The sequence below is a fragment of the Podarcis muralis genome, chromosome 1, assembly GCF_964188315.1.
Source record: "Podarcis muralis chromosome 1, rPodMur119.hap1.1, whole genome shotgun sequence".
Taxonomy (NCBI): Eukaryota; Metazoa; Chordata; class Lepidosauria; order Squamata; family Lacertidae; genus Podarcis; species Podarcis muralis.
Genome location: NC_135655.1, coordinates 51,081,629 through 51,109,504, shown reverse-complemented (window position 1 = coordinate 51,109,504; position 27,876 = coordinate 51,081,629). Strand labels below are relative to the sequence as shown.

Here is a 27,876-nt window from a genome sequence, read left to right as displayed (position 1 = left end):
AGCAATTTTACAATAATGGCCTCAGGAGAAATGCAGCCACATGAGTAATAGGTATACCAAATTACTTAATAGTCATAGATAAATGGAGACAAAGTACTACTTGAACTGCCGTAAGAAAGTTTTCAGACAATCTGGTATATAACATTTCTGGGAAGAAATTTGCTCACAAAGACCAATGTGCCTTTATGAAGAATTAGTACCTGAATTTGCTTGTTTTCTCTTCCCTCATAACTTTTTCCTTTTGTACTGTGTCTATCATATTGCAAAGTGACTGTGTTTTTAAAATCATTACAAACATTAGACACTTTTAAATATAAAGAACATCCTATATGCCAGGGTAGGGAACCTCTTCTGGCTGGTGGGTCAGTTCCTTATCTTCCCATCTGTGATGGGCCATATTTGACAGATGGGCATGATTTGAGGGAAACTGTATTGTGGGCCAAACTAGAAAGTTTTGCACATGGGCTGGATGTTCCTCATCCCTGCTGTATACTAGCGGAAAACTTATTCAGCAAATGTAGATTCTTATGTACCAAAAAGTGCAAGCTCAATAGAACCCAAAGCTAGCTTTAATCAGCCATGAAATGCAAAGGTTTTGAAAGCACATTCTGACATGCCCCTTGTCAGTGTCACCAGCTTGCAAAAACTGAAACCAACCCTACAAAGAAAAGCTAGGTAGAACACTGGAAATCTCACTCTTTGGAGCAGAAGCAGTGGGATACAGCTTTTTCAGTAAATGAATGAATGCAAAAACACATTCCAAACAAAGTCGGTTTAGTGAGTCAAAAAATCCAAAGTACCTAATGAAAGCAACTGCAAGCACTTGCAATTTTCTTTTTACCAGTTTTGTCAAAGAAATGTGACTTCCAACACTGTATCTTTTCTGCACATATATGATGCAAATTATTGGTTGGTGTTGCCTCTCATTCAAAATCAACCAACAGTCTTATGACCCCTTTGGCCCACTTTATGCCACAATGCATTTGTTGAAAGTGCCTCTTTGGTTTTTGTTTCCTGGAACAGACTAACACAACTCGCATCCTCTAAGAAGAATGGATAAAACAGTATTTGCAAGTTATTTCACACTTACAAAGAAGTTCAGTATTAGATATATATTTAAATTGACTTAAATATATATCTGCCTATAAAAATAATATAGGCACAAGTAGATATAAATACTGCCAAACCATTTCCCAGGCCTGGAATAGCAGTCACGCATCACAAACGACCAAACAGGGCCATTTGAAAACAAACAAAACCTTGACCCACTTTCATAAGTCAGCAGCAGCTTTCCCCTTTTGTTGAAGTATGAATATTTAAATCAAAATGATGACTTCAGAAAATCCAGTCTGCATATTATATTGCTCATGTACTGCTGATCTGGAAAGATTGCACTGCCATACAACAGCCCTGACATTAATGTTTCACTTAGGAGTCTCAGAGGACAGTATACTAATAATGTAACCTACTCTCAGTCTACAAATGGGGAGACAGGAGTTATGTTGGTAAAAAAGCAAGGATGACAGATTGTAGCAAGAATGTCATCAATTGTGTCTCTCCACCCTGCACAAATAGAGAGAAGCAACATCTTTCCACTTGATCATAGAGAAAAGTTGACATGGGAGAAGGTAGTCCCTAGGTGGTCAAGCAATTTTCTTTCAACTGACAATATTCAAGAAACTAAACAGAAAATAACGAACCCGAGTATAACATGCTTGAAACATTTTTTATTGATTAAGTTTCTGTTTGTATATGGCACTCTGTTGTCCTATGAAGAACATGCCACACCTCACACCAGCTATTATCAGGTCATGAAACCACCATTTTCTAAGTCTTCAGCACTGAGACCCTTCTGTATGCAGAATTCCCACAGCCTAGTGCTATGAAATAGTGGCGGGTGGCGCTGTGGGTAAAACCTCAGCGCCTAGGGCTTGCCGATCGAAAGGTCGGTGATTCGAATCCCCGCGGCGGGGTGCGCTCCCGCTGCTCGGTCCCAGCGCCTGCCAACCTAGCAGTTCGAAAGCACCTCCGGGTGCAAGTAGATAAATAGGGACCGCTTACCAGCGGGAAGGTAAACGGCGTTCCGTGTGCTGCGCTGGCTCACCAGATGCAGCTTGTCACGCTGGCCACGTGACCCGGAAGTGTCTGCGGACAGCGCTGGCTCCCGGCCTATAGAGTGAGATGAGCGCACAACCCTAGAGTCTGGCAAGACTGGCCCGTATGGGCAGGGGTACCTTTACCTAGTGCTATGAAATAGTTTACCTAAATGTACTGATTATAAAACGTATCCTGGAAGTATAGAACAAACCAAAGCAGCAATGGCACCAAAATTTGGAATCAAGCCATTATGCTCAAATGCTTCCTGAAGGTCAGGCCTGGTTCCCAAATGACTACTTCCTTGGCTGCATCTGAACCTGGTCAGTGCTCAAATGAGTTCCACTACTGCTAGGCAGCTGATAAATGAGTTCCTAATCCATCATCACCCAATGTGTTAAGCAGAGAGGCATTGGGAACTATTTCCTGAGTTCCCAAGCAGAATGGATCGTTTGAGCACACTCAGAAGGATCCAGGAATGCCTATGCCTTCAAAAAATGAGGCTTCTGTAGCTACAGAAGCCATCACAGCAACTCTATTATCCCTCTTCGCTAAGGTAGATTGTGGGATAGAGGGCTGGCTAGATGCTGAGGTAAGTTTCTCAAAGTTTTGTTTTGGTTTGTTATGGAAAGTGCTTAGAAAGAGTCCCAGCATGTTTCAAAGTGGTTCAGAAAATCAAAATTGATTATGAAGTGCCCAGCCATCACTAAATCTACTAGAACAATGTCTTCACACCAGCTCTGGGCCGTGTCTGCCTTACTGTTGGATTCCTTGGCCTTCCTCTGATGGAACCATCCTCCCAGTTACTGCAAGGCTGAGCTATACAGCCTCCTTGATTGAACTGTAGTGTAGTTTGGTCATGTCCTTCATCTCTAAAGTCAGCATTATGAATAACTACTCCAGGAACAGTGACAGACTCCCTGCTGCTGCATTTGCCCTTCTCCGCCTCTCTTCGCCACTGCTGCTACTATAAGTTGAATGTGCAACTTGACAAAGTTGACAAAGCTGAAAGTGCAACTTGAGATGCTCACACACCCTCACTCTCCCCTTCCTTTCTACCCCTTTTCTAGCCTTAAAATAGCTAAAAGCTCTAAAGCTAAAAAGCATCCACACATGCTGCCATCGTAGTGCTTGTTCTGTGCTGAACAGGGTGGCTATGTGTGGTGCTCTATTCCTGCTGCCATTTCCCAGCAGGTATTAATGAGTCAGTATCAGGCAATTATAGTAGCAACTGGACCAGCTGAAAAAGTCAGGAGCAGCACTCTAAGCAGTAAACTGAAAGTGGTCACAGGTAATAATGGCAAGTGCCAAATTACAATACTGTCTAAAATACAGAGGTAAAGTTCCAGACTGGAAAACTACGGAATAAGGTAAAGGTAAAGGGACCCCTGACCATTAGGTCCCGTTGTGACCGACTCTGGGGTTGTGGCGCTCATCTCGCTTTATTGGCCGAGGGAGGTGGCGTACAGCTTCCGGGTCATGTGGCCAGCATGACTAAGCTGCTTCTGGCGAACCAGAGCAGCGCACGGAAACGCAGTTTACCTTCTGCCGGAGCGGTACCTATTTATCTATTTGCACTTTGATGTGCTTTCGAATTGCTAGGTTGGCAGGAGCAGGGACCAAGCAATGGGAGCTCACCCCGTCATGGGGATTCAAACCACCGACCTTCTGATCTGCGAGTCCTAGGCTCTGTGGTTTAACCCACAGCACCACTCGCATCCCAACTACGGAATAGATGGGCCCACAAATCTATTTCCCACAAATACTTTAGTCAAAAGACAGGTTTTAAAAATGTAATTCCTTCCTAAAAACACAGTTCAAAAAGAGAGCCTTGACTTGTGGCTCAGTCAACAAGTCCATGTATATAACATGTTCCCATGCAGAGACAAATTCTGTCCATTTGTTACGTCAATAACTGCTCCACAGAGAACAATGAAAGTTCTGCCAAATATACTTTCTTTTGCAGCAATCTACTCGAAATTCAATATAATCCTAAAGGGGGAAAACAGCTTTTACAAAACGTTATGTTCCTATGAACTCAAGAGCAGCATTAGCTAGGATGTTCAGGTCAGGTTTTCTTCAGAAGAATTCACTATGAGCTCCCATGAAGAGCTATTGATTACTAACATTTTATGCAAGTCAATGGATCACTTTGAGATTATTTCATTTTCAGAAAGAGATTATTTTAATAGTCACACACATTCTCTTCCAACATACTATAATTTGATGTAATGAGTCCTCAATATGTTCTTGCTGTAATGTTCTGCTCACAGAGAAGCCAAATTAAGCACCAAAAGGTTGAGATGACGTTTGAAACACTTGACCAGTTAGAGTTTTTGACCAGATAAAGAGTTTTCGAAAACTAAAATTGTAATATTTACTCCTCATTGAAAATAGTTCACCCCCTTCTTGCACACATGAGATCATGGCCAGAAAGTAAGTGCTTTCTGCATAGTGCTACAGTTCATTCATTACTTCTCTTGAAGTATATGGTAGAAAAATCTAATAAAAATGATAATACTCCTTTAAACTGCAAATAGAAGCTGTAAGGAGAAATTTATTTTTCACTTGCCAAATGTCATACAGGTCACTGATTCGTGTAAATGAATTCTGTATAGATCTACACTCATAGTGTCGCCAGAATAAATATGTCAAGTTAACTTCTATGTAGTTTATTTCAAATATCAGCCATGCTATTATATTATGCTAAAGAAAAGGTGTGATTCACTGTACCAATTCTTAATACACCAGAAGCTGAAAGAAGTTCCTTTGGCTTGTCTTAGCCCATCAATTTATATATATAACATCACTTCTTTCAAGACTTAAATACATGCAATCTCAATAATTTCAATGAATTTATGTTGCTTAAATATGTTTGGGGCCCAATGTACAAAACCTATTTAGGAACTATTATCTTATTTAAAAAATCCTAATGTCACAAGAAAAAATATAGAGTTTTTTTGTAGCTACAAAAAAAAAAATAGATGTAGATACTTTAGGTCAACTGAACTACACTAATTATGTCTACAGATGCTGAAGAAAATCCTTCAAAATGTAATATTCTGGCCCAGCACAGTGAATTTCAGAAAGTAGCACTCTAAAGGGGAAATGGAGATAATGATTTCCCAAATGATCTTGACAACATAGCATCTTGGTCTGTCTGCATCCAGACAATCATGGAGATTAAATCACCCAGTGCAGGAAAGGATTTCTAACAAAAATAAATAAAACATGGGGGTGTCAAAGCAATACCTCTATTGCCCCCATTTCCCAAAACTCATGTAACCCAAGGATAGTGCAGGGCCACTTCCCTTAAGCCAGGGTAGGAAATCTTTTTTCTGTCAAAGGTTGAATCTCCTCAGAGATAATACTGAGTGGCCATATGCCAGGGGCCCACAGGAGTACGGTCCAAAATGGGCAGACACACACACTCTGCCAAGAAGCAACAGTAGAAAACAACTTCCCCAAGCAAAGTGATCCTTGTTTCTTCACGCACCCCCACCTCACAACTTCCACCAGCTTAATAGGAATCTGCCCATGGCCACACATGGTCACCTGACATTGGTCAGGGAGATTAATAGGTAAACAGGATTATGTGTCCATGCATACAATGATGTGCAGGTGGGATCTGTTGATATGAGCACATACTTGAGAGTATTCATCTATGAATGTGTGGCTCTGTGCGAATTCAGCATACATATGTATCTTGGCTCATGACAGAAGGAGGAGCAAAACTTTAATTCCTCCCTTTGTCCTCAACCTTCTACCTATCCCACATGCCTTTGCTTGTGGGCTTTTGAAAATAGGTCCCAGAGATCAACTGCAGGTTGCACAGAATGTGATGGCAGATAAGGGTGCAATTTCTCCTCCTTTCAAACCATTCTTATATACATTCTAGCCGCAGCTAGACTGGTGACTGGGAGTGGCCGCCGAGGCCATATAACACCGGCCTTGAAAGTTGGCTCCCAGTGTGTTTCTGAGCACAATTCAAAGGGTTGGGGCTAACCTTCAAAGCCCTAAACAGCCTTGGCCCAGTATAACTGAAGGAGCGTCTCCACCCCCATTGTTCAGCCCAGACACTGAGTTCCAGTGCCGAGGGCCTTCTGGCAGTTCCCTCACAGCGAGAAGTGAGGTTACAGGAAACCAGGCAGAGGGCCTTCTCGGTAGTGGTGCCTGCCCTGTGAAACGCCCTCCCATCAGATGTCAAGGAAATAAACAACTGTTTGACTTTTAGAAGACATCTGAAGGCAGCCCTGTTTAATGTTTTTAATGTTTGAAGTTTTATTCTGTTTTTAATGTTCTGTTGTAAGCTGCCCAGAGTGGCTGGGGAAACCCAGCAAGATGGACGGGGTAGAAATAATAATTATTATTAAATTATTATTATTCTTTCCATCCACCCCAATTTGCAAGTCCCAATTTCATAAGATCAAATCCAATTCTGAACAATATTATTCAAACCTGAAATAAGTTTGGGTACTTGCCACTTTCATATAGAGGATAAAGGACAATTTTGTAGAAAAATTATGGATTCCCCCCTAAAAAGGGGAGGGGGAAAGCTTGAGACAAATAGAGACTGCAATCTTGGAAAACTTCCCCATTTCATCATTATATTGTAAATTTATGTAGTGATGTATTCTTTCCCCCTCAATGTTTATATTTAGATTAAACAATCGTAGGTATTCACTGACAGTTTAGAGATGGTAAAGCTGTTTAACTTTATTTGTGTCAACAAACTTTGTGGGGAACTTTGCAAGTTGTTGTTTTTTAAGTCACTAAGTTATTTTTGAGCATAATTATATGCCACTAGTTTATATCTCTGCACTGCCAGTGGCACTGCGGAGCCACTGGATCCAAACATCCCTGTCCTAGAACCAGAGGGCTCAACATCAGTCATTTGGGAACCATCCCAACCCCCTAATAACAGGAACAGGCAGGATCTAGCTGCACTTAGGAAGTGGGAGGGGCATGTATGCTCATTTGCCTAGATCAGGGTCTGTCAGAGCCAGAAAGGGGTGGAGCTTCCAGCTCATAATTAAACTAAGCTGTTTCACAGCTGGAACAACCATTCCCTCCAAGCTCAGCATTACTGACTGTGGAAACTGTCAGTTATATTCTGTAGCATATGAAGAACCACTGTTGCAGACATTATTATTAATCCTTCCTCAATTTATTTTCCTAATCAAGTGTATAGTAGACAGCCTCAACACAAATATATTACAGTATTCAGAAAGCGTTACATTGAGCAAGTCCTAAACCAACAAATTAACATGCTCTTGAATAAGCAAATCTATAGTCACAAGTAGTATTCATATTGCATTTCTTGTGCACTGACAGTACACCGAATGTACTGACAAGACTTCATTGGGAAAGATCCATCCAACTTAGAATTCATTCCTCTCAAAATACAGTAGTCAAACACAAGTGAAGAAAAGCAATTAAAAGGAGCACAGAAATTGAAAACTCATCTCAGGTGTGGTGGTTGAAAAAGTCAGGTCTGTTTAACTTTATTAAAACCACAGCAAAAAATAAAGGAAAATTACTATACAAACACAACAGAGGAGACAATAGTATACTGGAGGGAAGGTTTATTTAAGTTGAAAGTGACCACGGTAGATAAATAAATGTATCAAATAAGTTTAGCTTGGAAACAATAAGGAGGTTTCTAAAACAAGTAAAGATGTAACAACCTGCCCAATTGTAAAACCTCAGATTGAATCATTTATTAAAATTTCTCTATCCCATTTTTCAAAGACTCTTGAGGTAGCTAACTACATACACAATAAATATTTAAAACAGAATAAAAGCCAGACATTTTGTTCCACAAAGCAGATCCAGCAGAGGTTCCCATTTAAGGAAATGGAAATGGAGGCCTTTCCCCATGCAACCCACAGAGTCACCACCCCATGCCAACCCTCCAGAGCAGATTTTATAAAATTGCAGGGGGAAGGGGCAATTGGTGAAACCGCCACCTCTCCTCTGCCAACAGAAGCATACTCTGTTAGCAGAGTTCCTCTCTAGTAAGGCAGAATCCATACCATTCATCTAGCATTATGAAATAGATTAATAAATAAATAAATCTCTATCCACTTTCTCCATGAAATGCATAAATAAAAGTGGCACTTCCTGCTTCCTACTGCAAGCAAGGTAGAATCACAGGTGCTCCTAAATAGTGAGGCATGTAACAGGTGACAGTTCCTATTTGAGCATGCTTGCAGTTATAGATGTCGGCCAATAAGAGAAGTTTTCTCTGGTGCTAAATTTGCCTGACCACTGCAGAGTAGGGTGTAAGAAGCCCTCACTTGCTGATGAATGATGTCATAATGAAATGTAAAAAGTAAGTTGCCATTGAGACACACTGGCATTCTTGGCATCATGGAATATTCAACAGTATTTGAACGTTGTCAAACAACATGCAGTCAACTTACTGGCATGGAACACTTCGGAGACACACACATGAGAACTTAGAAATATAAAAATTAGAATAGCCTCCCCTCTCTAAAAGACAACAGCAAAAACCCCTAATTGCTATAATATATACTGTATTTGGATAGATTTACAAATGCTTCTGTTACTTCAATCAAGTGCCTCAGTCAGATCCTGGTTATTCTGTCAGCTATGAACAGTCAACTTTATGTTCCCTCATGCAGTCTACCTGACCCATATTTCTTACAGAAGGGAGGACTCCGAACCAAATACTATTCTGACCTTGATCTTTGACCAGTAAAGTGAAAGCTTTAGAGACCTTATGACACTTCCTAAAGCTAACGGTAGTTATGGGCCCCACCAGCCCTACCTGGTTGATGGAAACCAGAACAACAGTATATAATTCCAACAATGTTAAATACAAGCAACACTGTTTGAAGTGCTTTCCATCAAAAAAGTTCTCTTAGGGGGCAGAATGTCAGAAAGCATTGGAACACATGGCTTTTCTACAGGCTTCATGCTTTGAAAGAAAAAAGCAAGAAAGTAGCCCACTCAGTTCCAATAACTGCCATGGTCTCTCTCAGCCTTTCCATTGCAATAGCTTGTTATTTGCTGCTCTTCCTTTTCTTCAAGGTCAGAATTTTCTTTATTATGATTCTGCTTTTGAGACCAGAAATTCCCAAATGCTTCCAGTGAGGGAGTAGCCTGTTTCTTCATTTGCTTTCCCCCTTTCTTCTGCAGGAAAAATGACCTGTTAATGAATTTCGCAATACCTGATTAGAGTCACTAAATACCATCATGATTAATAGTGATGGTCTAAAACATCTTGCCCAGATAAGCAAACCTCAAAAGATGGGTATTAGAAAATGAGATCACTGCAAATCTAAAACTATGAATTTTCTTGCATAGAACATTTTTAATCAAGAAGAAATACTATAATGGAGTCTCAATGAATCTACCCTGCCAGTGTCCAAACAGCCCATATACTTCCACCCAAATCTGGGTAATTCTCCCTTCTCACAGAAGGTGCTTGTGACAGGCAACACATTCAGAGGGAGAGGGAAAATTACGTTGCACACATGGCATTTGCAAAGGCACCCTTTGGATCCAATGCAATGTTTCTATTTACATTCGTGGAAATTTTGGGAGGCTTTTAGTACCAACATTTATTGCATCACTGCAGGTACAAGTAACAAGCAAATATTTACAATTAATTTTCAGACAGACAAAACTTAACCCAGGCAAAATCTGTATTATTTTCTCCCTAGTCATAGTCTCCACTGACAAAACAGACAAACACCATTAGACCAAACAAAAAACACAGAATACAAGTTGTCTTTTGCTGATTTAAAGCGCAAAGACAGCAACAGCTACAGCTGAAAGCATATTGAAAGAGCAATGCTTGTTCCTGCTGTGCTAGTCATGTGAATGTGTTTCTGTATCTCATAATTATCTGAACATGATCACCCATGGCAAAAAATGTTGCTACATCTGGCAGCTACTGTTCTTCCCTACAAGGGCCAAGGCAGTGGTCTAAAGGCACGTGGTGCAGCAACCTTTCTGATGCTAAGCAGGTCTGTTTAGTGCACAAAGATGTCAGAGCGCCTGGGAAACCTATATATGCTTCTCTGAATTATTATTAAAGAGGTGAGATATGTGTATGCATTTTTGTTGTGTACAAATCTTTAAAAATAATTAGAGTATGTAATAGGTACAGCACAAACAGAAAAAGAACAAGGCAGGTAGATGTGCACAGCAAGGGTGCTGTTTTTTTCTCAAATGTGGCCAATACAAGCAGTAAAAATGCCAAGCAGAATTCAAGAAGGAAACCTTGCCACAAGTGTCTTGCATGTCAGTGGCTAATACCACTCCCTTGTAAGAATTCCAGAACAGAGGGGGACTCTACCCAGTGGCAACTGGTAACATTCTGACTTGCAATTACACATGTGCCGAGTGCCACTGCCTCCTCCTCTCTAAAAACAAACATACACATCCATTATTCTCTGCACATCTAAGGAAAGGGAATGAGCTTCCATGTAAGAAGGCCCACTATAATTTTCAGGCAAGACTGACTCCATACCTCTTGTTTAGAAATTAAGCCATACCACATGACACAAGGTTTTGAATTCATGTTTCATTTGAGCCAAAGCACATCAGAACATATCTGCATGAATGGCTCAGTCCTGCTCATGTGCAGAGTTCATCACACCAGACTTATTATACTCAACCTCTATTATGTCTGAGATTTAGGAGAGTATCTTCCAGGTGTAGGGAAGGATGTGGAGTCATATTCAGACAGTATCAGAGCCCAAAAGTTTTCTTTTAGAAATTCACTGACAAACTCACAAAAGAGCAAGGCAGAAATAATAGTGGCAGGGTTCCTTTGCATTCAATATGTATTCCTTGTCAGGGGTTCCCACACGCTTTTTCTGGAAATACTCTGGGAAATACTCTGGAACTGGACATGGCTCAGATCTGCCATAATAATATTAATAGTAATAATTTATTACTTAAACCCGACCCATCTGGTCAGGCCTCCCCAGTCACTCTGGGCGGCTTCCAACAACCTTACCTGCCCTGTCCCACCCGAAAGAGCTGCTGCAGCTTTTAATAAGTGAATTTGGGGAAATGCTTAATACAGAGTTCGTTGCAACACATACACAAGCCATCCCACCATTTCTACTTCCAATTCCCCAATTTTTTAAAAAGCAAGATAATTAAGTAAAAAAGTGGATATTTATAACAGAAAGAGACCCACTGTTGCTTCCTTGTTCTTCTAGCAAGGTCACAAAACAAATACTGGACTAAATGAAAAGAAAGGCCCTCAGAGTAAGAAGCACCCCCTGCTAATTCTTGGGCCTTCAAGAAAACAGCTCTGAGCATACTTAGAAGCAATTTATGATTCTGTTAGGCCAATGCCACCACCAAACTGGGCTGTTTCTGAAGCAATTCTGACTCCTGTGCTGGATAGAGAGTTGATTGACAGAAATGCCTCTGTATATTAAAGGGAGCAAAAAATGTGTTTGGGACAGGAAAGAGTGTGTGACTTTGAAATTTTGAGGATTTTTTTTTTTAAAAAAAGCTTTACATTTTCCCTGGGAAGGCTATGCCCCAGTGGACCTGCCTTCCCTGACTATATTCATTGCCTCTTATATGTGAGTCAGCTCTAAGGACATCCAGAATGGTGCAGTGGTATGTTTCTTTTAAGACATCAGCATTTTTTTGTTGTGTAAATAGCAGCACTGGGACTATGGGGAGTGGGAAGGGGAGCTTTAACTCTTTCTCCCCCTGCTTGTTCCTGACTATAAACATGCATCTCTAAAGATGCTGTTTGCTTTTCAAGAAAAGCCACCAATGGCTGCTCGGGTTTCTCCTATTCACATCCTTAAAAAGGCGCATGTTGCAATTCATGCAACTACATCACATCTAGTTTGGCCCTTAGTGTTCAAGCTTTCACACTAGTCAATTCTTCCTTCTTTCTTCCTTCCTAAAAAGTTGATGTGTATTACTTAAAAACTGCATCCGCTTTTACCAATGTAATATATCTCTTAAATACTAGGATCAAGAAGTTTCCTTTAAAGCATAATTCCTGGGAGAGGGGAGCGAGAGCAGGCCTTTTGAGGCAACTAAAAAGTAATTAACTTCTTTCTTGTCTAGGGCAAGTGTTCTGAAAAAGCACTAAACTGCATTTGGGTTGAGGGATGCCCTGAGCCTTACAAAAGTACAAACTCGGAAGAGACAGTGGCTTAAGTGAATCAGTACACTCCAGGAGAGCTGAAGTTCAGTCAGAGGCAGCATTCAAAAAACCCCAGGTGCCCGGCGTGTTTTGTGACTGGTGCAGGTCCAATTGGACCACATGGAGATCTCTGGATGCCAGGTTGGCAACTGACATCTCCATCTGACTAACTCCTCCAGCTTTCTTAAGCAGGTAAGCCGAAGAGCTCATTTGTTGATTTATATCCCACCTTCTTCTCCAAGGAGTATGTGGTTCACCCCGTCCTCAGTAAATCCCTACAATGACCCTATGAAGTAGGTTAAGAGGGGATTTGAACCCTGATCTCCCAGACACTAGTCAAACACTCTAACCAGTACTTATGGAGCAGCTATATAAATTCAGTAGGTAAATAAAATATAAGGGAAGCAAAATGTCAGTTAGAGAGAAAGATATGAAATATTTTCCTTGAAGCTTAAATTTCTATTATTCTGGGTTGTTTTATTTGACGTTTTAAAGTATTGCAAACTGCTTTGATATTTGTTCTTTAAAATATAAAGTGGCATAGAAATGAAATGGATAACAGCAACAACAAATCACATTGCAAAAAAGGGTGCCTAAACATTGCATTGTGGCAACCACAACCTAGGTTTAAGGTGTTTAGCTTATTTGGTGATTAGCTTATACAGTGGTACCTCTGGTTGTGAACGGGATCCATTTGCAACCTGAGAGGAATGCAACCCGCGTCTGCGCAAGTCATGATTCACCGCTTCTGCGCATGCACGTGACACCATTTTGCGTGCCTGTGCATGCGGCAAAACCCGGAAGTAACCCTTTCCGGTACTTCCAGGTCGCTGCAGGTCGCAACCTGAAAAGACGTAACCTGAACTGAATGTAACAAGAGGTATGACTGCATATCTGAGTTTCTAACACTGGTCAGAGAGATGGGTATCAAAGTCTCACCTCTGTCAGACTTTGGTCAAATCATTAACTCTCAGTCTGAATTTTCCATATCCAAAAGAAGGAAATAATAGCATGACTGTGAGAACAAAACACAAATTAGCACTACAAGGCATTTTGAAAATTATAAGCGCACTCTCTATACAAGGTTTTATTGAGGATGCAACTTTTATTATGCAATTTAGTAAAAGCCTGAAGTTCAGCCAAGAAAGCTAACAACTAAGAACTGAGTTTGGTTTATGGCAGAAGTGGGGAACTTCCAACCCAGGGGCCAATTTGGCCCCACCAGGGAATCCCATTTGGACCGTGAAACCATTTCCCCTAAGCTGGTGCATTGGGACCCACTAGTGCAGAGCTTTCTAAACTGTGTGTCACGACATGTTAGTGTGTTGGCTGCAGTATGTAGGTGTGTGGTGCAAACGCTCCCCATGCTCCTCCAGGGACTAGAAAGAGGTTAGTTTAACCTCTCGTTTGCTAGTAAAACTAAATTACTGTGTCACGAAATGATGCATGTCTAAGAAGTGTGTCACCGACATGAAAAGTTTAGAAAGCTCCACACTAGTGGGTTGCAGTCTGACCCAAGGTGGGTAATAAAAAGAACACTACTGCCATGCAAATACATGGTAAAAGATTAAGAAATAGGTCCCCAAATATATGTTTAGGTCAAAAGTGGATCCAGGATCTGAAAGGTCTGTAGATATCTGCTCTAAACCACACACCCCGCCTATCTGATGATTTCATCAGCTGATGGGCGGAATCTTCTCGGAAAGCTTGTCCTGCACTGATTTCTTCAGCCTCTGAAAAGGATCAGCATCAGATAAAAAACTGAGTTTGCTTTCTTTCATTGCACATACAGCAAGCAGACCCCCTTTTCTTCATTGCTGCTCAATGGAACAGTCCCTGCCAGAGCCAATGTCTGCTTTATGTGGCATCATAGTGACATTATGTGATTGACAGGTGAACTGCCCTACCCACCTGTCAAAGATGGCCTGCAAGGTGAAGCCAGATAAAGACCTGACCCCCAGAACCAAAAAAGTTCCTTGCCACCTGCTTTATGATGCGGGGGGAATTGCAAGTGCTGCTTACACTTGACAGCAGTTTTTGAGCTCTTATACATCTTATGGCAGGGAAAATCTTGTTTTCTAGGACTCACAAATGAAAGTAAATCAACTGATATGCTCTCTAAAAGAATTAACTTTTATTAATTATCTGTATGTGATTGCCTGCAAAGGAAGCGGCGTTGTAGGTAAAAGTCCTGTATCACAATATTTTACTTCCTCCCAAATAAAGTAAAAATAAATTCTGCATACTGGCATTCAGAATAGGTTGTATTATCCTGGAATGAATCCTATGGATCTACTTCAATTCTGAACATTTTTCTAATATTAAACACAAAAACAGTAGGTGGAGACTAGAATAGGAAGTTCTGGTTTGTTCCTCAAGATATATTTAGATGTGGGATCAAAGGCTTCCTATAATCAACCTCCCTTACAATCAGCTTTCCAACCTGCCAGAGTGGCCATTATCAAATCTCAAAGTTGTTGCTACATGCACTATTGCTTGTCCAGTCCAGCTTGTACCATATACAGTCACATATACAGCCAGAAAAGCAAGAAACAAGATAGGGGAGTAAATTCCTTTATTGCGTTGAGGTGTTTTGCAGTATGGAACTGTCACCATCCCTGCCCCCCCCCCAAAAAAACTCCTACTGTGTTTTTGTTCTGTGTTAGAAATCACAGAGTGGGGGAGGGAGAGAGAATGGCTTACTTCAGTGTTTCCTTATTCTTGCTACAGTTGTAACTGGGAGTAATGCCTCCCTCTAGCTAGTACTTTAAGTATTGTTGCCTGAAAAATCTATTCTTTCAGAAAGGCAGCGGAAGGGTAATCACATTTACTATAGCAAGGAGCACTTAAGTTCCGAAATGCATTCTGAAAACGGGGAAGAGAGGCGCGCACAAGAATTTGGTTCAGTGGATGACATAAACACATACTTCACTCCCCTGTAAAAGGATTAATCTTGCAATTTACAGTCTCATCCTGTGAATGTGTATTCTGAGTTAAGTCCCCCTGAATTTCATAGAGCTTATTCCGAAGTAAGAGCGCATAAGATTGGGGCCCTATGGTATAAAAACATAATATAAAAACAAAGAGCGCCCATCAGAAAACACTTTCTATATAAACATGAATTTTTTGCTGTTCGTGTCAGCAGCAGATATTTAGAAATTCAAAGGGACGGTAAACAAAACTGCTCTAGTTACATAACTTTATCTACTAAAGAGGAAGACTTCCTATCTCAAAGCGTACTGTGCACTATATTGTTGTAAAGTTATTAAAATTCCTAACTCACCATCTTGTTTCACACTTAAAGTAGGCCATCTCAAAATACAATAAAGTTTTGAAAGTTAGAAACAACGATCCTAATAACAGTTTTCATCTTTCTTCAGGTCCTCTCCCCCCCCCCCCCCCGGATTGAAAACTTGACTGCTTTGATATTTAACAGTACCTCAAAAATAATCCTGCAGTATGATCTAAAGCTGGTTTGCAGCTTCTGACACTGAAGTGCACATTTCCTAAGTGACACGCTGTCAGTATAGGAGAAGTTCCAAAGCTTAAGTAAGCGTATTTAGCAAGCTGAGCATTTACTATTATCAGCCTTGTATTTAAGAAAGTAGCCTGCTAGTCATAGGCAAACACATGGAATTCCATACAGCCAAGTGAGCAGGCTGGTGGATGAGTTCAGATCACTCCATCCCTTCTCTGCCAAGCCACTAGACTTCCACGCTAGTTGTGGTGGAAGAAAAGTCTTGTCTTCCACAACCAGCATGGGCAGACACAGTGGGCACTGGGCAGGCAGAGTCAGGACTGTCTCTCCTTCATGAGTCTTGCTTGATAAAAGGTAAATGTTGTTAAGATGCCAAACGCTTGTGTTTCTATGCTGGCTGCATGGTAATATCGGCATGTTATTTGCAAGCTAATCACTTTTTAAAACAGCTTTTACAAAAATACTACAAACTGCAACTCAATGAAAAGATAAAAATTCATCACAATAGCCAAATTATGCTTCTCCCCTATGTACAGAACACTTGTGATTTATCTAGAAAACACTTCTGTAAGAAGAAAGAACTAGCAGCTACTACCCATTATAATCTATAATATTAAGTTTTTAATTTTCCTCTTACATGACTTTTAAAAAGACTGTCAAATCAGGCCAGAAAACCAACCTTTATACAAAATTTGCTCCACCTAATACCACAGCCTCTCCATCAATATACAGCCTTCTCTCCCTGGCTCAACATATGAATTGGTAAGTTAATATGACTCATCTATTGGCATTGCATCAAACTTGCCCTGAAACAATCAGGGGCCCTCTGCACCAGCTAAAGAATTTACTGACACACACATTATTATGCCAACTTCAGAGAACAAATCACCAATATTAACCTTAAAAACTTTTAAGTAACCGACTAGATTTGCCTTCAGTGCACAACTAGTTGCTAACATTCTGATCATTCATTCACTGGAACACTCAGTTGCATTTTAGGGGCCTGGTAATTATTCAGAAACACAAGTTAAAGCTGTTGCCTCTTTAAAGTCTCAGAAAGAATGTTAGCCAATTCTTGCTGGCTGTTTCCTAGGGACTAGCATAGTTCATGACACAGAATTAAGAAACAAAGCAACCTTTACTGAGGAAAATTAGGACAGAGACTGAAGTGGCAGACATATCAGCATAACGTTATGATGTGTAGGATTCCGTGAGTTAAAGCGTTTGCCATTCTGCTTTTAACCATGTTCCATCTCATTTCAACCTCTTTTAAAATAAAAACAAAGTTAATGCTGACAGTATTGGATTCAGGCCACAGTGACCATGACCCAGCTTGATTCAGTTACTTTTCAAGTAGTAAGCAGCAGAAATTGTTGAAATCAGTTCTTTAAAAAGAAACATGATGCCTGCTTGAGCTCCATCTCCTGTAACTAGGAAGTTTAACCACAATGTAAAGCTACAGTGGATTTAGTCCCCATCAATGCACCACCACATGCGCTAGGTTGAGCTGAATTTAAGAGAGCATACTTTAGTTAAAAACTTCGTTATGGAGTATCTATGTACATATAGGAACAGATTTCCATACAAAAGTCAACCATAATAAATTAATATCACAATGTTCCAAGGAACACAAATGGGTTTACATTATCCTGTACCTTATTATTCCAGTACATTATAAAAAGGCTCCACTTCTCGATAAATACATTATCTTGTTGTCTTCCCCCTCTGCTTCTCACTGAGCTCTCAATATCTGAACCCCCAGGGAGAAAGCTCTAGTATAGTCATGGGCATTGGTACACACTTGGGAGTGCCTTAATTTAATATTTTACTCCATACTGAGGATATTAAGTTTTTGGTAAGATAAACAGGCAGTGGTTTACAGTGTGGGGAGTGGGGGAGAGCAGGTAGGAAAATAACACTATAGGATTTTCCCTCCACTACTGCAATACAATAGAGTTGAACTTCACCCAGTGAGCACTCTAGGCTACCCTCTGCCCTGTTATAAGCGATTCTATGACAAAGCAGTTTTCCACAGATGACTGTTCACACTTTTCTTAAGAACATTCATACAAGGAGATTTCACTGCCTTCCATAAAATGTTATTCCATTGCTGAACAACTCTAGTAGCGAGGTAAGTTTGTTTTAAAAACCTCTTTCCCGAATGCAACCATTGTATCTTGCATCAATGGAAAAGTAGAAGATCTGTTACACTATTATGTTTGCTTCTTCCAGCATCTGGGAGGCCGAAAGTAAAAACAGTGTTGGAGGGGTTCAGAACTCTTTGAATATTGAGAGAAGGTGATTTGATGTGCATAAGTTCTGCCAATTCCACTGGTGCATGGAGACTCAGTTCACCCTCATTAGGGGAAAATGGGGAAGGAACAGGACAGGGAGGGAGGGAAGCAAAGGTAACATTACAGCCTGTTCCAACTGAGCAGTCCCCTCCTCCTGCACAGGGTCACTGGGCACCAACTGCCCTGTGGGACAGATCTTGATGAGTTGGTAAGGTTTACTGTCATCTAATAGTAATGTTATTATTGTATTATTATTATTATTATTATTATTATTATTATTATTATTATTATTATTACTACTACTACTACTATTAGTAAGCTGCCTTGGAAGGATCATTATCATCAAAGATGGGATACTGTATAAATAATTGTATTACATTATGAACAACCTCCCCACAGCATATAAACAGCTGCAACTCCACAGTAATGTTACCTATAATTCTAGTGCACCAGCTTGGATAGAAATAGTAAGTACTCCTAACTACCTTTTCTAAACAGCAGCTCGATTCACAAAGGCTTTCTGCACAGAAATAATTAAACCTATGCCCCAGCCAGATACCAACACAGTTAAAAAGTAAAGTACCACCATTCACAATGCAAAAGCAGTAGTTATATTCAGCACAAAAAATAAAAATCTGTACATGACACTTGGTATAACTCTCAAAATGGCCATGACAAATATCTTAGGTGGGAAAACACGAGGAAATACAATTTACAAAAGGTCACAAGACATTTATTTGTGTCTTCTACTGGCTCAAGTCAGAAATGGAACTTCATTAGAAATTCCCTCTTAGCCTATAATGCACATGCACATATAGAACTTTTGTTCTAAACTGAACCATTGTTAAATATTTAAAAGGCACAATGCAAAACCACAATTTGGCAATTGGGGGTAACCTCAGGAGTCATGCACTCCCATCTTCCCCCATCACCTACTCCATCGGAATGAAAACCAAAGTGGCAAACAATGGTCAGCACCTTGAATCCAACCAATAACCAACCAGATTTTCAACTGCAAGCCTAGGCACAATGGAGCCATGGGTAAGGTGGGGCAGATATGACATTAGTTGCAACAAAACACAGGACAACAGTATTGGGATTTAAAGAGGCCACAATTTTACAGATATCAGAACTTTTTGGTGCCGGCATTGGTTTTGTATCCTAACATCAACTAGCCTGACTCCTGGCAGATGCTTAGCAGGGTTAACCAAGGCTGAAGGTTGCCCTATGATGTACATCAAATTGGGCTAACCCCCCTGCCCAAGGATCCCATTAAAGGGATACTCTGATACTGTGGAGCAGGGTGAGGTCCGCCCACCCTTGCTCAATGAAAGCTAAGAATCCAACCCAATGCCTTATCTGCCATAATTTGTGACCGTTGCTATGAGGTAGGCGAAGCCCCCAGACAGGCCCAATTAGTCTGAATGCAAATGAGTCTGCCTGGCCCCGAATACAGTGACCGAAGGCTTCCTCAGCAGAGCAACCCCATGGGACGTGCTTGCATACTATTGGGCAGCCCACAAACATCTAGAATAAGGGAAGAGTGAGCAGGGAATCCCAAGCTGAACTGAGGCTGGGACCATGGCGCAGCTGGCTTTTATAGCCAGGGAGCGGACCAGAGGGAAAACTTTTTTCCTTCTGGTCCACATCCAAGACATGCCTCATAATACACCTGCAACTGGTCGCAGCCACAGATGAGCTCCAGCATACAACACAGCCAGCAGAGGAGGAAAAGTTGAGAGAAAAGGGGGCATCCAGCCACAGCTGTTAAGGCCAGCAACTTCCACCTCCCACCATGTGGAAGTAAGTGGGATTTTAAAAAAAGAATCAGATACATCTGAAGTTCAATAACTAAACCTAGTATCTTATTTTGACAGGCACATTGTAACAACCGTGATTATTTCATATGTGCAACACTTCGAATGTCCAATGTCTTCCTACTTCTATATTAGTCTGCCTCACAAATTTCCAGCACCACATTGCACGAGATAAACTTTATCTATGACTGGTGCATCCAATATTTATTTTTGTTTTGCTATATACATCAAACCAGAGCCAAAAAGTGTTGGATGCCCACACTTACTTTCACACATGGGAAAAAAATTAACAGTTTTCGTGGTAGCTGGGAGAAGACGTATCTTTAGAAGATGCTATTAAAAATATACCAGTTTCCCTACCTGTTTCTCACTCAAAGCTGTGATTTTGGCTTGGAGTTCATGAAGCTGTTTCTTCAGATCAGCATTCTGATTAGAAAGAGAGAGGGAAAAAAGTATCTGTGAGAAAGCTCTTTCAATTCTTAATAAAGAATAGTAGGAGGACTTTAAAACTCATAGGAATGCTATAAATAAAGCGCCTCTAGGTTGTAACCAATGGGATTGCTTAAACAGCACAACAGTGAAGCCTATTTGAAGTGCCTGGTGCTACAGTTTTATGGCTCTTTTCAATATTTAGCATCATTTGGGTGGCATTTTCATGTATTTCATGAAGACATGAAATGCCATTTAAGACTTAATTAACAAGGACATCAAGGAGTTCCCTACAATATGCTCCACATTTTCTTTCAGTGATGTGCTCCACTAAAGAAAACTGAAATTATTTTTAAAGATACATCTAACATTAAACCACCACCCCATCTCCAAAGGCTATTTCACACTTAAAACCTTTTGCCCCAGAATGTGTCTATAGTATACATGGGGGGGGGGGGAATGAATGCACCTCCAATGTTACAATTTTGGTGAACTAAATAAACAAACCGCTACCTTCCTCATGGTATGGTTTTTAAGAATCTTCTTGTGAATAAAACACTGTCAGAAATAATATTGAGACCGTATACTTAATATATAATCTGATGAATTTTTCTATTTCACTTTGTGAAAAATGCACCAAGAGAAATGTTTGTATTCTGACTTCAGGAATGAAGAGTGTATATAAACATGCTGAAGAGTGTAAAACATATTTACCTGTGGATCCTGCTTCATTTGGGCAACCAATTTCTAAAATAGAAGACAGTGGTATTAGTATTGCATGTGCTTTACTGAACGTTCTGCAAGCAAAACCTATACAGTTGTCCATGACTAAAACTGGATTTTTCATAAAAGGTGTTGCTTATTTCTGCCACCCTTATTCACATGTTTAAGTATGCTGCTACTAGGGATAAAGCTGGGTAAGCTAAACTAAAACTACAATCTTAAACTAATATAAAAAGCAACACAGACAATCAGTTCGGTTGCAAAAAAAGCTATCTATATAATCAAAAACTACAGAATTGCCTTCATGTGGTCTTGGTTGAGGGACAGAAGTCAAAGAAGAAACTTTGCTGGATCCCTTGCCCTGCTTCTTTGTGCTACTTTTCTATACTTAAGTTGTAAGTCAGAAAGCAGGGGCTTGTTACTGGTGTTAGCAAAAGCACCTAGTATTTTGGTGTTTTACAAATAAATGAAAACAATAATTCTGTAAGAATTGGCACTTCAGGTTAAGTTTCCCGACTCACACAAAAAAAATCTCCAAAGAACCTAATAAATTCCTCAGGTATTCTGCTTCTCTGGGTACTTTTTGATATTTTTAAAAAGTCAGTATAAAAACCAAGTGGCATAGGATGTTTGTCATATCTGGGAGAGCACATTAGAAATATTCCCTCTGACCACTTGATTCTTGGTCTTGATACGAAGCTTATTCAGTGATTTTAAAAGGCTTGCTTGAGAATTAAACTGTGTAATCCAGCTAAATTACAGGAGCTAATGGCTTGAATAGATAAATTAACTTCTCATAGCACTATAAATCTGCTAGGTTAATACATAGAGAATATGTGTTTGATCTATCAAAATTAATTAAATTGACACTAGTAAACAATTTTGTACTATACCCATATGAGGATTTAGTGATATTTCCCACAGTTCCTAACAAATACTTTTTGTACTTAGGAGCAGCACGACAACATCATTCTAAATAAAATGGCATACTGCTGGGGGGGCAGGGGAACTGATTTCCTATTTGGTTACTTCTCCCCAACACATGAGCACACACAGAGAGAAGTTTTTGGATGCAGAAATGCACTATCTATAATAGTCTCCTCATGTCTCGCCTGACAGAACACACTTTCATGCAAAGAACACAGGTACCATTGAATTCAAAGGAGAGGCTTGTGCTTTAAAGCAGAAAGGTATTGACCATTACATTCCCACAACTATTTAATGCTGAAGTTATTCTAATTCTGGGGTGAGCAAAGTCTGTCAAAATTTGCTTTTGATGTATTTAAGAATACTTTCTTTTGTAGGTTAATAATTTGAATTTAGAGGGACACAAACTCTGAATTACCAAAATTGCAGGAATGGACAAAATAAACCTGAGATGCATTTTTCATCACCCCACAGTCACTTGCTAGAAGATTTGCAGCTTTCTTTCTTTCTGTTTTCTTTTCTATCCATCTTTCTTGTTTGAAAGTGACAAAGATGCTAAGGGATCAAAAATGGCAATGAGCATGTGAACTCTGTTTATTATTCTGTCAAGGGCTGACAGCGCTCTGATGAGTGTGTGGCCAAAGCAAGGGGGGAGGAGACTGACCTGGGAGAGGGTGTCAGCAATTATGCGGTTCAGTGCTACTCATGAGGCAGGAGCCAGAGCAGGGGGAAGAAGAAGGAGCACGGCTGTTAGGGATGAACAGGGGGTGACACAGGACCTGCCAGAGGTGGAGGAAGAGGCTGATCAGGCCTCACCATCCTCTATGCCATTGTCTCCTAGAAACAGAAGGAACTTGAAGAGGGAAGAGACACAACGACTTCCATGCAGGAGATGTCTCAGGTTATGTGTGTGCAACCCGTCAGAGAAGGGTATATAAGCCAGTGGGGAGGTGGAGTACATGGTCCCACTGTTGTTGCAACGCTCCACAGGGCCCAGACGTGTGGGCAACTGCCTAGAGGCTAGAAGCGCATGTGTACCTGGAGTACCGTGGAAGCTGCTGTAAATGCTTCTCTTGTCAATAAAGACTTAAGTATCAGACGTATGCCTTCCTTAGCTGGGGTGGGGCCAGTACATAAACCTATACGTAAAGACTTAGACACAATACTTACCTCCACATGAGTGGAAGTGCTTCCAATGTTCATTTACCGGGGGGGGGGGGAGTTGTCTCCCTATCCCACAGCCACATGTGCCCACTGGAAAACTGCCCCAGGACAGTAAGGCTTTTCCAAATTGTGTGCAATGTCATGATGTGAAAGAATGAGTGCCTCACCCACAACCTGTACATGAGTGGTGCTTACGTTTGTGCAAGCAAAGTCTTGGATTCAACCCAGCAAGACTGAGGCTTTCACATGCTGTTTCACTATATCCAGTATCCAGAGCTGTATGTATTGCCTTGGTTACTGAGTTGGAACTATGCATGAAAGACAATCACATAGTTAGTGCTATCAGCTTTGTAGTGCTGATCTCCAGTTGGAGATGATGACTGACACAATCAAGCTGACCTGACAAACCATATAATGGGTGGATAATTGTTTTCAGGCGCATACATATGTTGCTCCCTGAAAATGGTCTGTTTTTTGCAGACTATATTTAGAATCAAAATATTTCAGTTCCAGCTATATCTGCATATATGAAAGCTTGCAGATCACTGACACAATAGTCTCATACAGCACATACAAAGCAGATAATCCCATAGAGTTCAAATGCACCTAGTCACAAATAAACGTGTATATGATTGCAACTATGTGAAAGATCCATCAACTACATCTCCCCAAAAAACCTTGTTATTTCAGTGCTAATTCTACTACTTCAAATGCAAACTCAAACTCTTAAGAGATTAACCCTGGACAAGTTTGACATGGTTTGGTAATCTGAAGGCAAGAGCTGTTGGCCTTTATATTTACATGTCCTGCATAAGGGCAAGCCATGCACAACTTGTGAAGAACTGTTCTCCATATTTTGTTTTGTCGTAAATGTCTCACTTTTGTAAATAATTCCACACAACCATTTTTCTCAGTCTGCATATGAGTCAGTGTTACCAGTGAGCTGGTCAACTACATGAGCGAAATATTTATTTATGTACACACCCACAGCATCTACCTTAATGTTAGAAAATGGTGTCAGAATTGTCTACAAGAGCTTTGATTTAGACTGAAAAGAACTCAGGTCTGAGAGGATAAAGTTGACTGTGCAGTTGAATTTACATTCAGAGATACCCACAATGTTGTTAGCAATGTCTATACAAACAATGCAATCAATGACAGGATCTATCTAGCAAAGATTATTTGCTATAAAATATGCTCAATGAATATCCCAAGTCTGATGGATCTTTCACAATTACAAAAATCTATACAAATTTACTCGTGACTAGTTCCCACTGACCTTAGTGGGCCTCACCTGCTCCATTTGGGGTGTAGGACTGTGCACTTTCTGAGCAATTTGCAAGTTTCCATGTGCATAAATGTTCTCCACAGGGTAGGGAGGAGGAGAGGGGTAGAATGTCCCACCATGCAAGGAGAAATTCTTGCACGGGTGGAATGTTCATTTAGCGCTAAGTTAGATTCCATTCAAATTATTTTTATACTGAGCTCTTGCATAAATTACATAAAAGTTCCACAAAAATTGAACTTACTAGCAAGTAACACAGAAATAGAGGCTGGTTTATTGCGTTGACATTAGAAACAGGCTGGAAATTGTCAAACTTGAGTTCTTAAAACAAGTACACTGTACAATAAGTAAACCATGCCTGCCATCTATTGTTTAGAGTTAACCATGTTGAAATCTAGATGTAAAACACTTTGAAATATACCCAATGTAAAATATAACTGATCCACTGGCCCATAACATATTTTCAACACGGTCATCAGCACTGAATGAACTGTTCACACTGGAAGACAGAAAATTCAGAGGATATCTTTGTTTGAGATTCTGTCCTGCCATGCCATGCTATGCAGCACATATGAGAAGCATATCATCTTTTAAAAAAAATATGGAATGTAGCCTATAACATGTATAGGCTGTTGCCATGTTTCAACAAACCACAATTGTGAGGATGGCAGTTAAAGCCATTGTATATCAGGCAGGCACCTTTTCTTATTGCCTTTTCAGTGGCTCTTTCAACAATACTTTTAAATAGAGATCTTTATCCCAGTTGGAAACTGTACTGGATCTGAATTGTTTTTATGTATGTGCTGCTTTTTGAGACCGTTTTTATATTTATAATTGATGCTGTTGTTTTTAATGTCTTACATATGCAATTGCTTTAACTGTTTTTATACATATAATTGTTTTATATATGTTTTTATTATATTGCAAATTGCTTTGGGATAACTCAGGGGAAGCAAATCCTAACCACCATCACAACACAACAACACCACCACCCTGAAAATAATAAACCACCACCCTAAGCCTTGGCATTGCTTAGAGGATCCTCAACACTTGAATTAAGAGACCATTTCGCACCAGCTCAGGCAGGGAGATAGTAGACAGCAAGATGGTCAGTTCACAGAATTCTCTCCTCTGTCCTTACTGTTCCACACCTGCTACAAACACTTAAAATTGGGACTCAGCCAGAATTAGATCCTGGAGGGAAACTATAACCCCTATAGACTATAGCAATCTTACCTAACCTATGCTGGGGGTTCACCAAAAACCCAATTGACACAGCTGAAAATGTTCCTCACAGCTCAGCTGCCGAGGTCCTGATAATAAATGCAGGCCAGGTTGGTTCTAATGACTCTTTTCTAAAGTTATAAGAATTGTCTTAAAGGTGTTTCTTCAGAGGAAAAGCTTGTTAAATTAGTAGGATTATGTCCTTAGAGCTCTGAAAATCCAAACACGAATAAGACAATTAAAAAAAATAAAAATAAAAAACACACTCTTTCATCTACAAACATGCTGTACTTACTATTTTCCAAAGTTCTACACAAAACTTCCCGTGAAATCATTTTAGCAACACCTACCTACCCACTAGAATGCCCTCTCAGTAATATTAGACAAGCACCATCTCTATTATCTTCTTGGTGACTATGGAAGATCTTCCTTCGCCCCCATAAGCCTTTTAAGTGAAGGTTTTATTTTGAATTTTATATACATTTGTAAAGTTGATATTTGTAAGTGAAGTTTGTTGTTCAGGGTGTTGCTCATGGAAAACAATTCATAAACGAAATGAAGTCAATATAGTCCACATTTCTTTTTCTTTTTAATGTTGTATAAGGATTGGAGATTATAAATTCAGATTCAATAGCTGCAATTTATGAGCTGAAAGGGAGGAGAAAGATTGTAAGACCTGTTGCTGCTACTCCAAAGGGCCCGTTTGTTGTACGCTTGCTCTGTTTCTCAAACTTTGGGAAACCTTGGATTGTGAGTTCAGCTAATAGAGAAAACTATGAGTTAGAGAGACTAGAAAATATTGGGACAACAAATACAACTAAGCCCTTTAATCACTTTTTTATCTTTATGAATTGTAATTTTTAATTTCTTCTAGCTCTCTTATACCCTAAGCTTTTAATTATCCAAATTACTCCAACTATAAGCACCATGGGGACAGAAGTATTTGTGTCGTGTCTGGGGAAAGCAGATGAAAACCACTTTGAGCTCACAATATATGGTGGGCTATGAAGTCAATAAATTAAAACAGATAAAATGTGCACTATAGCATGATACTTACAAGCATACCAGAACTTAAGAATCAAGCAACTATTAGTATTTGGTCTGAACTTCTGAAGTCAAACAACCCCTTTTACTATTTCAAGTAAGATACACAAGGCAGAGAATGCAATTTACCTGGTGAACCTGAATTTCCACTTTCAGAGCCTCCTGTAGAGTCTGCAACTCCATTCTCTACCTTCTCCACTTTCTTGAGCTGTTGAGGTTACTAAATCCCCACCACCTTCAGACACTTGCTTCAGAGTAAAGGAAATATTCTGTTCTTTACGCTGCAGCTGCAAAATATATGTTACTTTTATCAGGAAAGCGGGTGGGGACATCAACTTGTCATATATTGTACAAGATTCTTGTCTTTTATCTCAAGGCTTTGTAATGGAGGGCACGTGCCCAACACAGTGGATCCCCTTGCAGCATATCTGTGTTAAAAAGCTCAAGAGCTAAGAACTACATGTTAATTCAGAAGCAAGTTTGACCAAGCAACTTATTTTCACAGTGATTTATTAAATTACACAAATGAGAACAGGCAATATATACATTCACAAGTAGCAATTAGGCAGATGTATATCAATATTAGTGCACTTCGTGCAAATAAAATGACATTGAATGAGTAGATTAACAAGAACAGCTCTTCTTACATCTAATTTATAAGGCAGTTAGAACTACTTTCAAAATCAAAATGCTTAGCAAGTCATACAAATCAGTTAACTAAAAACAAAACTATACAGTTGACTTGAAACTTGAGTGGGGTTAGGTTCTGGGGATTGTACATGGAGCCAAAATTGCATATAGCCAGAGCAACCCAGGAACCACCCCCACAAAAACTTTCTGGAGCCGTCACACTAAGCGGGCCTTATCTCTCTCTCACACACACTCCACAAGGCTTTGAAGGTCTTGCACTGGCTCTGGGAAGCTCCCACAATATTTTGCAGGAACCTCACAGAGCTTGCGAGAGAACTTCCCAGGGCCCAGAAGCGTGTGTTCAATTTGTGTAAGTACATGCTGGTTAAATGCACACAAGTTGCAAGTCGACTGTAATAATGAACATTGCACCTATCATGTTTGGATTTATTTGGTCAAGTTTGACATGAACGTGACAAAGTGCTTCAAGTCCCTTATCTAAAACACTAGAATAAGAAATGAACATTTTACACAACAAATCTTCACTGCTTATTTTAGGGATTTCACTAAACAAAACGTTTATTCTGACTAGAAGGTCAACATAACCA

General features: G+C 40.1%; 1 protein-coding gene across 8 annotated transcripts in view; it reads right to left on the bottom strand.

The window, feature by feature from the left end:
* Nucleotides 1–27,876, bottom strand: part of PHF21A (PHD finger protein 21A) — a 129,390-nt gene that overhangs the window by 62,297 nt on the left and 39,217 nt on the right. For 7 of the 8 annotated variants that reach the window (XM_028727242.2, XM_077928838.1, XM_028727232.2 and 4 more), the window contains exons 3-5: nucleotides 26,768–26,925; nucleotides 20,986–21,018; nucleotides 20,203–20,268 (exon numbers count right to left, since the gene is read on the bottom strand). In XM_028727242.2, coding sequence (XP_028583075.2) covers nucleotides 20,203–20,268; nucleotides 20,986–21,018; nucleotides 26,768–26,821 — 153 coding nt within the window. In that variant the 5' untranslated portion in view covers nucleotides 26,822–26,925. Of the gene's footprint in view, nucleotides 1–20,202; nucleotides 20,269–20,985; nucleotides 21,019–22,339; nucleotides 22,477–26,767; nucleotides 26,926–27,876 lie in introns of all 8 variants that reach the window. The other variant, XM_028727224.2, reaches the window with a different exon arrangement.